The sequence below is a fragment of the Bidens hawaiensis genome, unplaced genomic scaffold (assembly GCF_021521415.1).
Source record: "Bidens hawaiensis isolate Kalapana, Puna unplaced genomic scaffold, B.hawaiensis_p1.1 tig00020514_1, whole genome shotgun sequence".
Taxonomy (NCBI): Eukaryota; Viridiplantae; Streptophyta; class Magnoliopsida; order Asterales; family Asteraceae; genus Bidens; species Bidens hawaiensis.
The window spans coordinates 194,714-206,784 of NW_027493133.1; the positions used below are offsets into that span (position 1 = coordinate 194,714).

Below are 12,071 nucleotides of genomic sequence, written 5' to 3' on the forward strand. Positions count from 1 at the left end.
TGTAATACGAGATAGTATATGATGATAAGATGATCATACCATTTGGGGTATTTATAGCCGAAGGTAGGTTTCCAAGAAGGTATAGCCGGCTGAATAGTATTCCTGTTCTACCAACTGTGGCCTACGCACGTGCCATGCTGGTAGTTGGTGGGTAGGCAGCGGCTGACAGTGACCAGGCCTGCTGTGTACTATTCCTTTTCCACCAACTGTCGGCTATGCACGTGGTATGACAGGAGTTGGTGAGTAGGCAGCGGCTAATAGTGACATACAGTACAAGAGCATGCTGCTCGCCATACTGTTGTCAATAAGCTGTCGTATCTTTGGTCAGATCTTTTGCCCATACCTCGTCAGGTACAGTACAGAAGATCTTCCCGTATCGTACGGACTGGCTTATTTGGGCGGGAGTATTCCCCCTCCCGCCTTTGTGCGGGATTGCTCCCGGCTTTGCTCATTCCTTCAGGTGACAACTGAATTATTGAGAGCTAAGTGCCTTGTGCGTGTAGCCTTGCTGCGCGGGTGGCCTTCCCTGATGGCTTGTATCCGCAGCTGCGGGAACAGGCGGAGTACTTCACCATTGGGAGGCATTTCCTGCGGGAACAGCTTGCGTACTGCGCGTAAGGACGTCACGTCTCTGAGCATGGTGGGTCCTGCGGATCCAATTGGTTTCTGCGCAGACGTCTCTTTTCAAGGTGAGTCTTGCGGGTCCAACTGGGCTCTGCTGGGACCTACCTCTTCAATTACCAAATAGATTGTAGCCTTCCTATTGTTTCTTTGATTTTCATTTCGTCTTCAGTATATGCGTTCAATCAATTTAAACTTTTTGACATAAACAAAAAGGTTGTGATTCTAAAGTTGTGTATTATTATTATAGCATCTAACTAGTTGATTATTTCTGTTATGTTGCTACACAGATTAGTTATTGATACAGTTAGTTATAGACTGCATCGTTTCTGTTTCCAGGATCCTATATATACATTTATAGATACAGATAGCTGCTACTTATATCTATTAACACAGATCAGTTATAGATACAGTTACTTGTAGGCTGCATTGTCTCTGACTCTCTGTTTCCAGGATCCTATGTGTGTGTGTGTGTGTATATATATGTATATATACGATTATAGATACAGATAGGTGGTTATTTCTGTTAACACAGATCAGTTGTAGATACAGTTAGTTGTAGAATATAGACTGTATTGTTTTTGTTTCTAGGGTCCTATATATACAGTTATAGATACAGCTAGTTGGTTATTTCTGTTATGTTATTACACAGATTAGTTATAAATACTAGTTGTAAACTGCTTTGTTTTAATTTTTAGGATCTTATATTTATAGTTATAGATGCAGATGGTTGGTTACTTGTGAATTTGTGTATTCTTGAAAAAGTTATTCATTGTTTTTTTTTTTTGAAGATAGTGTTACAGATAGTGTTAGGTTATCTGGCTATAATATGCTAACTTTTTTTTATACAAATGTAGATTGTAGAACTTTTTCCTTGAACTCTAAAATGATTTATATATATTGAACTTATGGAATTTTTGAATGAATTTGTTCAGTTAGTAGAGATCTATGGATACTGCAGACCGAAGATACTTGGAGGAAGAAGATTCCTCATTGACAAAGACGATGAAGGGTGCTGCAACTGGTCTAGCTGCTGGAACCATTTGGGGAACCGTAGTTGCTACTTGGTTGGATGTACCTCGTGTTGAGAGAAATGTTGCTTTGCCTGGTTTGATTAGGACCTTGAAGATGATGGGTAACCATGGGTTGACTTTTGCTGCCATTGGCGGGGTTTATATTGGTGTGGAGCAGTTGACTCAGAATTATAGACAGAAGAGGGATTTTGTTAATGGTGCGGTTGGTGGGTTCGTTGCTGGGGCTGCCATTCTTGGTTTCAAAGGTAAGCCTTTTCTTTCCTTTATTTAAGTCTTTAATTTTTGTGCGATGTAGAGAATACATTTGCTGTTGTTTGATGATGTTATTCCTTTTGTTGTTATGGAGAATCTATTGTCTGCAGTCGTTTATTTGATGCTTTTAGTAGAAATAAATGTTGGGAAGTTGGTATATCTGATAGCTTAGGTAAGCTTTACTTATGTTTTATGCTTTTTATAGGACAATATAAGCCCTTGTGAAGAATGATTATTTCACAACTAAGGGTTTTTATATAAACTGATAAATGTTAATTTCATTGTTTGAAGAAGTTTTTTTTTTTAAAATGGTTGAATTTCATTAGAATAAGTGATTTGCTTGCAAGTTGCAATATGTTATATTTACCGCACTAGCTCATTTTTGAATAGTATATTGTTAGAGAACCATGGTCTCATTTTACCTGAGAAAATTACAAAAGTAGCCATTTACTTGATTGTGTTATACCTATAGCTATGTCAGAAATAGATAACTCACTTAGCCATGAGAGGCAACTCTCAGACCTCTATCTACTTTTACTTGCGTATCAGACTTTCCACATCCATGAGGACTTAAAATAATGTGATATATGACGCAATATCGCATATAGATTCGTGTGCGCATTGTTATTCAATTATAGATTCTGGTATGTATCATTATTCGTGTACAGGAATGAAAATTTATAGGGTTTAGGCGAGTAAAAGTAGGTACATGAGTAAAAGTGGACACACGACCAAATATATACGTATCTTATGGCAATAAGTGTGAAATTGTTGTGACATGACCATAGAGGTGTAACCCACTTTGAGAAATAGCTACAATATGATTTTCTCTTTTTCAGTTTTATTCTAGTATTATCCGATTTTTTATAAGAAAAGGAAGTTTCTCTTAGCCTCGCGAAATTATATTTATGCATCTCATATGTTACATATATGTAATATGACGGATTGCGTACATGTAATCTCTCTAACTACATATCTTTTATTTTATTTTTTATTTTGGTTTTGGCAAAAAATGATTACATGTAAAAAGAATGAAAAAAAAAAGTTGTTCAAAAGTGGTTCATGTTTTTGAAGTTTTGTACTTTTTACATACAAAAGTGAAATGTGTATGGTATGTACATACAAAAACCATGAAACTAATTTGTTTGTTGTACATACAAAAGCCATGAAACTAATTTGTTTGTGTTCCCTACACATGTGTAGGTTATGTTTAGGTAATATAACCTACACAAGTGTAGGTGCTTATATTTTTCTTTTTGAATTTCAGGATAAATGAATAAACATTGCATTTGAACCATTTTCTTATATTTCAAAGGTTTTGAAAATTGAAAAAAATTAATTATTTACTTTGTTCTACGTGCTCTCACAATATATAGTTAAAATGCAGATCTCCTCCCCTTCTGTATATATGTGTTTGTGTGTGTTTTAATAATGACATGGCACGTTGTTTTGTAGGCAAGAGCATTTCAACAGCACTTTCTGCTGGAGCTGTGGTTGCAGCTACCTCTGCGGCCATTGATGTTGGCGGGCAAACCACAAGAGTAGATACGGGTAAGGAATATTATCCGTATACCACCAAGAAACGAGCTGATGCCGCCAATTGAGTGCCTGTGTTTCTGCTGATGTTATCAAGACTGATTAATATTTTAATATTTGTTGTATGTACTGTTTTGGAGATGTAAACATGCTCTCCTTTGGTTTAGTGTTGAATTAATCAAGGTTGATGAAGAACGGTTTTCTGAAATAAAGTTACAGTTTTTTTCTCTTGTTACGAATTGACGCGATGTTTTTGGCATGTGTTGGGCTTGTCAATGGATCGATCACATATGCTAACAATTTTTCTTTTCGACTCGTGATTCTATTAAATAGATCGTGATATGATAATGTGATTCATGTTTTGTGGTTTTTAGAATATGGACCGACCGATACAACAATCTAACTAAGAAATGGGCGATGTATGGGATAGTCTCTTGGATCGGTTATAGGATTTATTTTTATGTAACACTGTATCCCAAGTTTTAAAAACGAAATCAAAGAAGAGAGTGAATCAAGAGAAAAGAAAGTGATAAAAACGGAATGATATTAATATAATTTAACTTCGTGTTTCAAAGTTCAAAATAAATGAAAAGAAAATAAAAGTATTCATTTCTTTTCTCTCCATTTCCTCCCACTAAACAATTCGGGAACACAAGCGTTTTCGAGTTTCCTTTCGTTTCCTTGTACTTCTCTCCTTAACAAAGACTTGGAAACTAAGCGTAAGGTAGTGTAAATATCGTGTTAGATCTAAACTCCTAGCCTGGTTCAAGTGTTCAACTATTCTCTCCATCAAAATATCAAATAGGGACCAAATTTTACTAGGATTACAATTTACAAAATTTAATTAAATAAGTATATATAAATTCGATACAGAATTAAATTTTAATTTGTAAACAACCATAAAAACTGTATAAAGTGGCTGAGCTTAAACTCGGCTCATTTCTAATTTTTTATCTAAATCTCAAGCACGATTCATAAGAATATTTAATCATACCCTTGTTTATAAATTTTAGTTGTTACGGTTTTATAGATATACAACTATTTGAGCATATTTATAACTATGATATCTATATATAGATAAACGAAACCCCTAAAATCCTACGTGTCGCGATGTGGTCGCTACTCCCTTTTATGAAAGTCACCAGATTGCTTGATTTTTAAATGGAGATGTCTCATTGATTTAACCCAAATTCATGGATATGGGTCTTACCAAAACCATATAGTTCTTAAACGGGTTATAACATCTCATTAAATTAAAAATTAATCTTATCAATTATTTGATATGAAAATCCTATAAAATAGGGATTTACTAAAATTTAATATCCAATTTAAAAAGAAAAAGATATTATTTATAATTAAAATAAACAATTTTATAGTAAAAAAAAACATAAGCGAGTCATGGGTCACCAAATCCATATAGCTTTTAAACGGATTATAACATATTATTTATTTATGAAACCCTTTCATCATCTAACCCTAAATATATTATTAACTTTCTTACAATAAAGAAAATTAAATTCCAAAAATAAATATTAAAAAACGAAAAATGTAAAACAACAATTCTCTCAATCCATCAGATTGTTTTTTTTGTAAATGAAGATTTCTCACGCATTTGACCCGAATTCACGAGTAAAGGTCTCGCCAAACCCTGATAACTCTTAAACGGGCTATAACATCTTATTATATTAAAAATTAATCTCATAAAATATTTGATATGAAAATCCTATAAAATAAGGATATACTACAAATTAATATCCTATTTTATTAAAAAAAAGATATTATTTATAGTTAAGAAACAATTTTATAATAAAGAAAATAAACGGGTAATAGGTATTACCAAACCCATATAGTTTTTAAACCGGATTATAACATATCATTTATTTGTGAAACCATTTTATCATCAAAGCTTAAGTATATTAATTATTAATTTTTTTACAATAGATAAAATTAAAATCCAAATATACATATATAAATATTAAAAGTGAATTATATAAATATTTTATAGGAATATAACCTTAAAAAACCCAATCCAATCAGAATTCCACGTGTCAATATCCAATTGAATCTCTTAAATTTCTGGGGCCCACCCATGACTTCACTTGAAGCTAATCACTATCTTCCCGAAATATCCAGACATTCATTAATGGCCGGGATCAGTTGCTGTTGCTCTTCGGCACTCTCTTCACGCAGGTAATAAATAATTAATTTCTTTATTTTTCTTTCAGCAATTTGGTAACTGATTGCAATCTGTTTTTTTGTTAGCAACTTGGGAGCTATTTCATTGAGTTTTAGTAATAATAATAATGGAAGAGCAGCAAGAAGAATATTGCGTAAAAGTTTAAGAATAAACGCGGAGATTAGTTATGTGAACGCTGAAGAAGCAAGGAGACTTGTGGGAGAAGAAGGGTATTCAATTGTGGACGTTAGAGATCGAATTCAGTACGAAAGAGCTCACATCAAATCGTGTAGTCATGTTCCTCTCTTTATTGAAAATAAAGATAATGATATAGGTATGCTTGTATAAAGGGTTAACTTTTTTGTTATCACAATTTACGGGTTTGAGCTTAGTCTAAACAAGTTCCGGTCAGTTTCGTTAAAATACATTTTATATTTTTATATAAACAAATTGTTTTAGAAAATACAAAAGTATGTATATTTAGAAAAAAAAAATTTAATTTATCAAGTATTAGAATTTAAGACAAAATAAGTAACTTTTTAAAACGGGTTGTGTTAGTGTCTACCTACGAATACCTGTGTCGTGCCCAGGGTTAATTTGTGTGGCTTTGATTTTTTTGTTTTTAATTTGATGCAGGAACTATAATCAACAGGCAACTGCATAACAACTTCTCTGGATTATTTTATGGATTACCATTTACGAAGCCTAATCCTGAATTCGTGGATTCAGTAAGGAGCAAATTCTCACCCGACAGTAAAATCTTAATAGTATGCCAAGAAGGACTCAGGTATGTTATTTACCTTTGGTTCAAGTATTAGATAATTAACCTTCAAGGCTAGAGCAAACTGCTTTTTTATCAAGTCCAGCTAGTTAGCAGAGTATTCGTGGGGCCCGTATTTGACAAATTCAAATAAAAATCAAAATCTATTGAAACTTATTGTTTTATTGTTTATTAAGATCTTCCGGTGCCGCAAACAAGCTAGAGGCAGCTGGTTTTCAGAATATTGCATGTATAACATCAGGGCTACAGTCAGTACAGCCAGGTTCAATTTCTTACACTCAAATCTTATGAATTTATACATATGAATGCACTGTAATTTTTATTGTAAAAAATTTGAAAATAAAAAGTTGTTATACATAGGCATCCATTAAATAGAATTACAATGGAAACCTTACAACTATTGTTTGTTATTTATCAAATATTTATAGATGAAAAGTGAAAATAATTACAAAGGAAACCAGAATCTATTCAAATCATATCTTCAATTACAATAAAGATTATTTACACGAATGCTAACTAGTAACTAATATATTAGAACGCTTATAAAACTTTGACTTATGTGATTTAAAGAGGGTTGTTTGATGTGGATTTTAGGATGGTTCGATGTTGAGGGTACCACAGAGCTACAGAACGCTGGTAAGGGTGGTTTAGTTCAAGTGCAAGGCAAAATCTCAGCTGTTCTTGGAACCGTACTCATCTGTAAGTTGTCATTTTACACATTTCTGTTATTCACAAATCTAAGTATTAATTTCTAACACATCTGCTGAGGTGGCGGGTTGAGTAACGGTTCACAAGGGTCAAATGGGTAACTTTTACATGGTCAAAGTGTCAAACTATTGTGGTTGGTTCGATTAACACACATTTTGTCCAAAGTTGAATATTAAATAAATAACTGATAGGTCAATTATTCTGAAAATAATCATATGCCTTTTAATAAAGGATTACAATTCAGTTTGGAATTTTCTTTACAGGTGCTTATCTTTTCATAACTTTATTTCCGGACCAAGCAGAAAAGATCCTTGCATTGGTGCCTTCGAGTTAGCCATGTAACGTCAGGATGATGAGATAACAAGTTTTGCATTTGTGTTTTGTTTGAATGGTGATTTGAGTGAAGTTAAGATTCTTGGGAACATAGAACGTATGATGATAGACTTGGAGATTCTGGTAATATGTGCAGTCAATGAATTTGTATGATTTTTTGACTCATTTCATACATGATTTCCTTGAATAGCATTGGATTTAACAATGATTATGGAGTTTCATTTACATAAAAAGACCTCTTTATATAAACATCCTGCTAAATATGTTGGTAAATAGTCGTTAACGATGGTAAACATTCTATTTTATAAAAGAGCCAAGTTCTATATTATTCATCAAAAAGGCAACAAAACTTTTCCAAATCATAACGTATCGTGTAAAAATGAAAGGTGCAAGAGTTGTTCGTTTCAACTATTTATACACATATAATCATAACTGAACAACAAAATTTTTTCATAGAAAAACCACAACCAAAGCATTTGATCTCAACCGCCAAGAAATACGAAAACAATTATCACTATTTTGCACGTCAACAGTAGAAATTTTATAAGAAATCGAGACATGCAGCATCTCCGGTACTTAATGATCATACAATTTAATAATTGATGGTAAAAATGCATTAGCTCAAAATGTTATTGTATAGAATCAGAGCTCTATAACTTGAAGCATTAACAAAGATTATATTAAGTTAGCAAAATCATCTTCCAAAGCAAGTTTTATTATATCTTTCCAACTTCGTTTCACCTTGCTATTCTCCCTGTAAACCGTACAATTGCCTAACATTCCCAGAGGCTGCAATATATCATATTAAAACCGTGTTAACCAAAAAATAAAAACAAAATTAGGAGGTGGTTATGCAAAAGGAAGTGCCGTAAACATTACCATATAACCAGTCTTTGAAGTATACATGAAGCGCGGTTAATAACTCACGCTTTCTGTTATCTTCCAGTTGTGTTTCTTTCAATATCTGTTTAACTTCAACCAAACTTTTGTCCTGGAAAAACCAAAATAATTAGATTAATGGACATGGTGGATTAAATGTTTAATGATTAACATGAGGTCATAACTCTTAACTATACATTCTTTTGCTGAGATGACATGTACACATCAGGCAGTGGAAATGGATTGGCTTTTGTGGACCCACATCCTTCATCTTGAAACCAATTAGGAATCTGCAAATTAAAAAAATGAAACATTAATAACAATAACAAAAACAACAATAATAAGAAAAGCATATGAGAGTACCAAAAAATTGGTAAATTGATCGGGTTCTAAGTGAGTAGCGGATTCAGTTTGACAATCGGATATGCCAGCTGGATGTGAAACCAAATCATGTGGGTCCACTAGACCAAGTGCAATAGGCTCATCCCATCTGTTAGGGCTGGCTTCAACACCAACTTGTTTCATGTGTTCCTCTAATTGTGGGTAAAATGTATTATAAGGTGCCACCTGTACATCATTTTATAACATTATCAAAATTTTAACACATATACTGAAAGGTTATGAATATGTAGATTATAAAGGGGATAATTTCAATTTTCAAATATCCCCTCAAAACATGGTATATGAACAAAAAATCATAATATCAAATATACCCCGTTTCAAATTTATGACATCTGTACCCTTCTCTTAAACCTGGCATTAGGATGTTAGAGTTTGGAGTACAAAGAGAAAGAGAAGGGTATAATGGTCATATTAGAAATTGTATTTAATGAAATGTTGAGTGTTTAGAATGAGGGCATTTGATATTAATTTTTTTGGTCGAGTGAATATGAAATTATACAAGTTTTCAGCGTTATAGATACCTGCAACTTATGGTTATCACCAACAATAAGTGGTTGCTGATTTACTCCTAGATAAAATACGCATTCACGACAATTGGCGATGCAAATACGTTTTGTTGCTGAAATCGCATGAACTCTTTCACAGTGCTCGATTCTTACAGCCTGATGAACAAAATGACAAGAATGTAAGCGGGCTTTATATTATATTCATTAAAAGATTATTAAATTATTAAACTGTAACAAAAAATTATTAAAAATTAAAACAAGAATTACTATGGTGTACCTTTCCAACAGCACCAAGCACTATAGTTGCATCAGAGCATCCATATACCGTGGCATAATTTAAAGAAGCTAAGAGATAAATAATCGACTCATGGCAATTCACAATCTGCAGGATAATAACATAACATTTTACAATTTGCATAGTGTTATAGAGGAAATCATAGAAGGTTAAAAAAATAATAATAAATAAAACTAACCTTCACAAAAGAGGTATTAAGTTCAGATGCTTGTTTTACATATGATTGCTTAGAGATTCCTTCAATATGACTAAAGCCCTTGGAACTTATTGAGTGCTTAACAGTGTTTGCAGTATCATCAGCCATCAGAGCTTCATGATCAGAAGCACTAGTAGGTCCGGGCCCGGAACCATTCTCTTTGGCAGCAACTCTTTCAGAGATACGTTTTAGTGCAGAGTTAATATTCTGTTCAATCCAATCATGAACTTGTGTTGCTGGGACAGGGGCAGCAGGCATATCAGGATCCGAATTAGCAAAAAACAGAGCGTTTTGACTTAAAGGAATATTCCCCGATGTCCCTTTTTCGCCAAAATAGATTAGAAACGAAAGATGTTCAAAATTTTCCATTGTCAAAACCTGCAAGCGTTAATCCGTTTTTTGTTAAACGTGCGTGAATCTTTGGTGTTTCAAAAATAAGAAATTGTTTGACAAACCAGTGAATCTTCGGCCTTGGGTTTGCCTTGTGCAGGCTCAGCCAAAAGGGATATTATGTTGCCTAGATGCTTGTGCAGATATGATAACTGATGAGCTTCTTCATCAGTATGTGATGGCATGGACCTCCGCACGTTGCTGCGTGCCAACTACTTATTGAAATGGCGGGCGTGTGTTAGCTTAAGCAAATAAAAAAAGCTATAACATTTAAATGCCAATGTTGATGTTTATCAGTTTATGTGATGGATTTAGCCTAAATTGCCTAAAGTTGTAATTAAAGTAATACATTTCCTAATTCGGTTGGTAGCATCCAATTGTGCATTAGATCATAACTAGGCAATGAAACTAAAGCATTCGAAAGCACCTGTAGCGGCGTAAGAGCGGACAAGAAGCCATCGAAGGCCGAATTCGAGGGCCAAACATCAGCAATGGCAGGGGAATCCTTGTGGCCTCTAGGCAACAACCTCTTATACGACTGTATATACAAAAAAATAACCAGATCATACACATTCACACCAACGGCATCAACCTCATCAGCCTTAGCATTCACAATGGGGTCCGAAGCAGAGTGATGAACGGCCGCGATTATTTCGAACACAAGACGCGCGTGTTCCTGAGAGATCTGCAGTGTTTCGGAGAGTACATTGGAATCGATTCGGTGGTTGTCGGAGAGTGGGTGGTTGAGGAGTTTGTGGCGGAGAGAGGCTAATGTTTGTGTGGCGTCGGTGAAGATGAGTTTTTGGAGTGGGATGAGGCCGTGCTCGAAGGGTTCGCGGCGGGGGCGGAGGTGGAGAGACTGTGGTGGTGGTGGTATTTCCGGCATGGTGGTGGGAGAATGGATCTGAAGCAGTGTGAAGAGTGAGAATGTTCAATGAGTTAAAAAAAGTTAATGTGATTTTTTGTTTATTTTTGGGATGTGACCTCATACTATCACCCCAAATGTTTATACGGTTCGTATAGGCATATACGTCTATATAGGCTACGCATAACTAACAAGGGAACAAAAAAACAGCTTTTTTCAACCTATACGATCGTATAGACTTAGCCGTATAGGTGTTAAATGGCTCGTATTGCTAGCTGTCACACCATAAAACCTATGCAGTCGTATAGGGCTATACGGCCATATAGAAAACTTTTACCAAATGTTTGGAGTGCACTTTTATTTTTATGTATGTGGACCAGATGTTTATCAGTATGTTTTAACCAAATATTTTCTTGTTTGCTTAATCATTAATTGATTATTGTGTATAGACTATTATAAAATGTAGCATAATATAATCTTAAACGAATGTTCTCGGGATACAACTACAAATTATTTAGCCGAGTATGTTATGTAAATATTAATAGACAATTTGTCCTATTCTAAAATATCATATTTAGCCAAGTATGTTATGTACTTAATACATTAAAATGTAAGATATTAACATATTAATATTTAAAATTGTGTCCAAAAAATTGTCTATACGCCCGTATAGGTCTATACGACCCGCACAGATCTATACGGCCATATTAACGTATTAATATTTAAAATTGTGTCCAAAAAATTATCTATACGCCGTATAGCCCTATATGGCCAGTATATGGCTATACGAGGCACTACAAACAATGACCGACAAGCTCCGACGCAAACTGACATGATTCAGGTGCTATACGACCGTATAGCCCTACACGAGCCGTATAGGATAAAAAAAATGGTGTGTGAGGATCCCAAGTGGTGTGGGAGGATCCTAAGCCTTATTTTTTTGCAAGTTTTTTAACTTTTTTTTTATTGTATACGTACATTCTAAATGCTTAGCACGACGATATTTGGGAGATAAAGTTAGGGGTGTTTGTTTGCATCTGAATGGAATTATTCAGATAGATCTGATTCGGTCATACGTTTTAGGCGTTTGATTCAAT

At 34.2% G+C, this 12,071-nt stretch overlaps 3 protein-coding genes across 3 annotated transcripts; 2 read left to right on the forward strand and 1 right to left on the reverse strand.

Moving 5' to 3' along the window:
- The first annotated feature begins 1,558 nt into the window (after positions 1–1,558).
- On the forward strand, positions 1,559–3,674 carry LOC143560917 (outer envelope pore protein 16-3, chloroplastic/mitochondrial-like). Its single transcript, XM_077049109.1, has 2 exons — positions 1,559–1,900; positions 3,363–3,674. The coding sequence occupies exons 1-2, from the start codon at positions 1,570–1,572 to the stop codon at positions 3,509–3,511; spliced, it is 480 nt and encodes a 159-aa protein (XP_076905224.1). The 5' UTR covers positions 1,559–1,569; the 3' UTR covers positions 3,512–3,674.
- A 1,828-nt stretch (positions 3,675–5,502) lies between these two features.
- LOC143560918 (rhodanese-like domain-containing protein 9, chloroplastic) lies at positions 5,503–7,603 on the forward strand. The gene is made up of 6 exons (XM_077049110.1): positions 5,503–5,633; positions 5,706–5,953; positions 6,256–6,406; positions 6,577–6,662; positions 6,995–7,099; positions 7,372–7,603. Exons 1-6 carry the CDS (start codon positions 5,533–5,535, stop codon positions 7,440–7,442), a joined length of 762 nt encoding a protein of 253 aa, XP_076905225.1. The 5' UTR covers positions 5,503–5,532; the 3' UTR covers positions 7,443–7,603.
- Positions 7,604–8,063: 460 nt separating this feature from the next.
- LOC143560919 (uncharacterized) lies at positions 8,064–10,995 on the reverse strand. The gene is made up of 9 exons (XM_077049111.1): positions 10,537–10,995; positions 10,175–10,321; positions 9,702–10,097; positions 9,506–9,610; positions 9,244–9,384; positions 8,684–8,887; positions 8,518–8,610; positions 8,321–8,432; positions 8,064–8,230 (listed from the first exon to the last, which is right to left on the reverse strand). The coding sequence occupies exons 1-9, from the start codon at positions 10,993–10,995 to the stop codon at positions 8,187–8,189; spliced, it is 1,701 nt and encodes a 566-aa protein (XP_076905226.1). The 3' UTR covers positions 8,064–8,186.
- Positions 10,996–12,071: the final 1,076 nt, after the last annotated feature.

Bases quoted from the DNA above. Each gene is read 5' to 3' on its own strand.
- LOC143560917 (XM_077049109.1), top strand. From the start codon at position 1,570: ATGGATACTGCAGACCGAAGATACTTGGAGGAAGAAGATTCCTCATTG. The intron at 1,901-3,362 runs GTAAGCCTTTTC...GTTGTTTTGTAG, and splicing joins TGCCATTCTTGGTTTCAAAG to GCAAGAGCATTTCAACAGCA.
- LOC143560918 (XM_077049110.1), top strand. From the start codon at position 5,533: ATGACTTCACTTGAAGCTAATCACTATCTTCCCGAAATATCCAGACAT. The intron at 6,663-6,994 runs GTTCAATTTCTT...TGTGGATTTTAG, and splicing joins GCTACAGTCAGTACAGCCAG to GATGGTTCGATGTTGAGGGT. The intron at 7,100-7,371 runs GTAAGTTGTCAT...TTTTCTTTACAG, and splicing joins TCTTGGAACCGTACTCATCT to GTGCTTATCTTTTCATAACT.
- LOC143560919 (XM_077049111.1), bottom strand. From the start codon at position 10,995: ATGCCGGAAATACCACCACCACCACAGTCTCTCCACCTCCGCCCCCGC. The intron at 8,611-8,683 runs GTACTCTCATAT...TTTAATTTGCAG, and splicing joins ATCAATTTACCAATTTTTTG to ATTCCTAATTGGTTTCAAGA. The intron at 8,231-8,320 runs GTAATGTTTACG...GATATATTGCAG, and splicing joins CTTCAAAGACTGGTTATATG to CCTCTGGGAATGTTAGGCAA.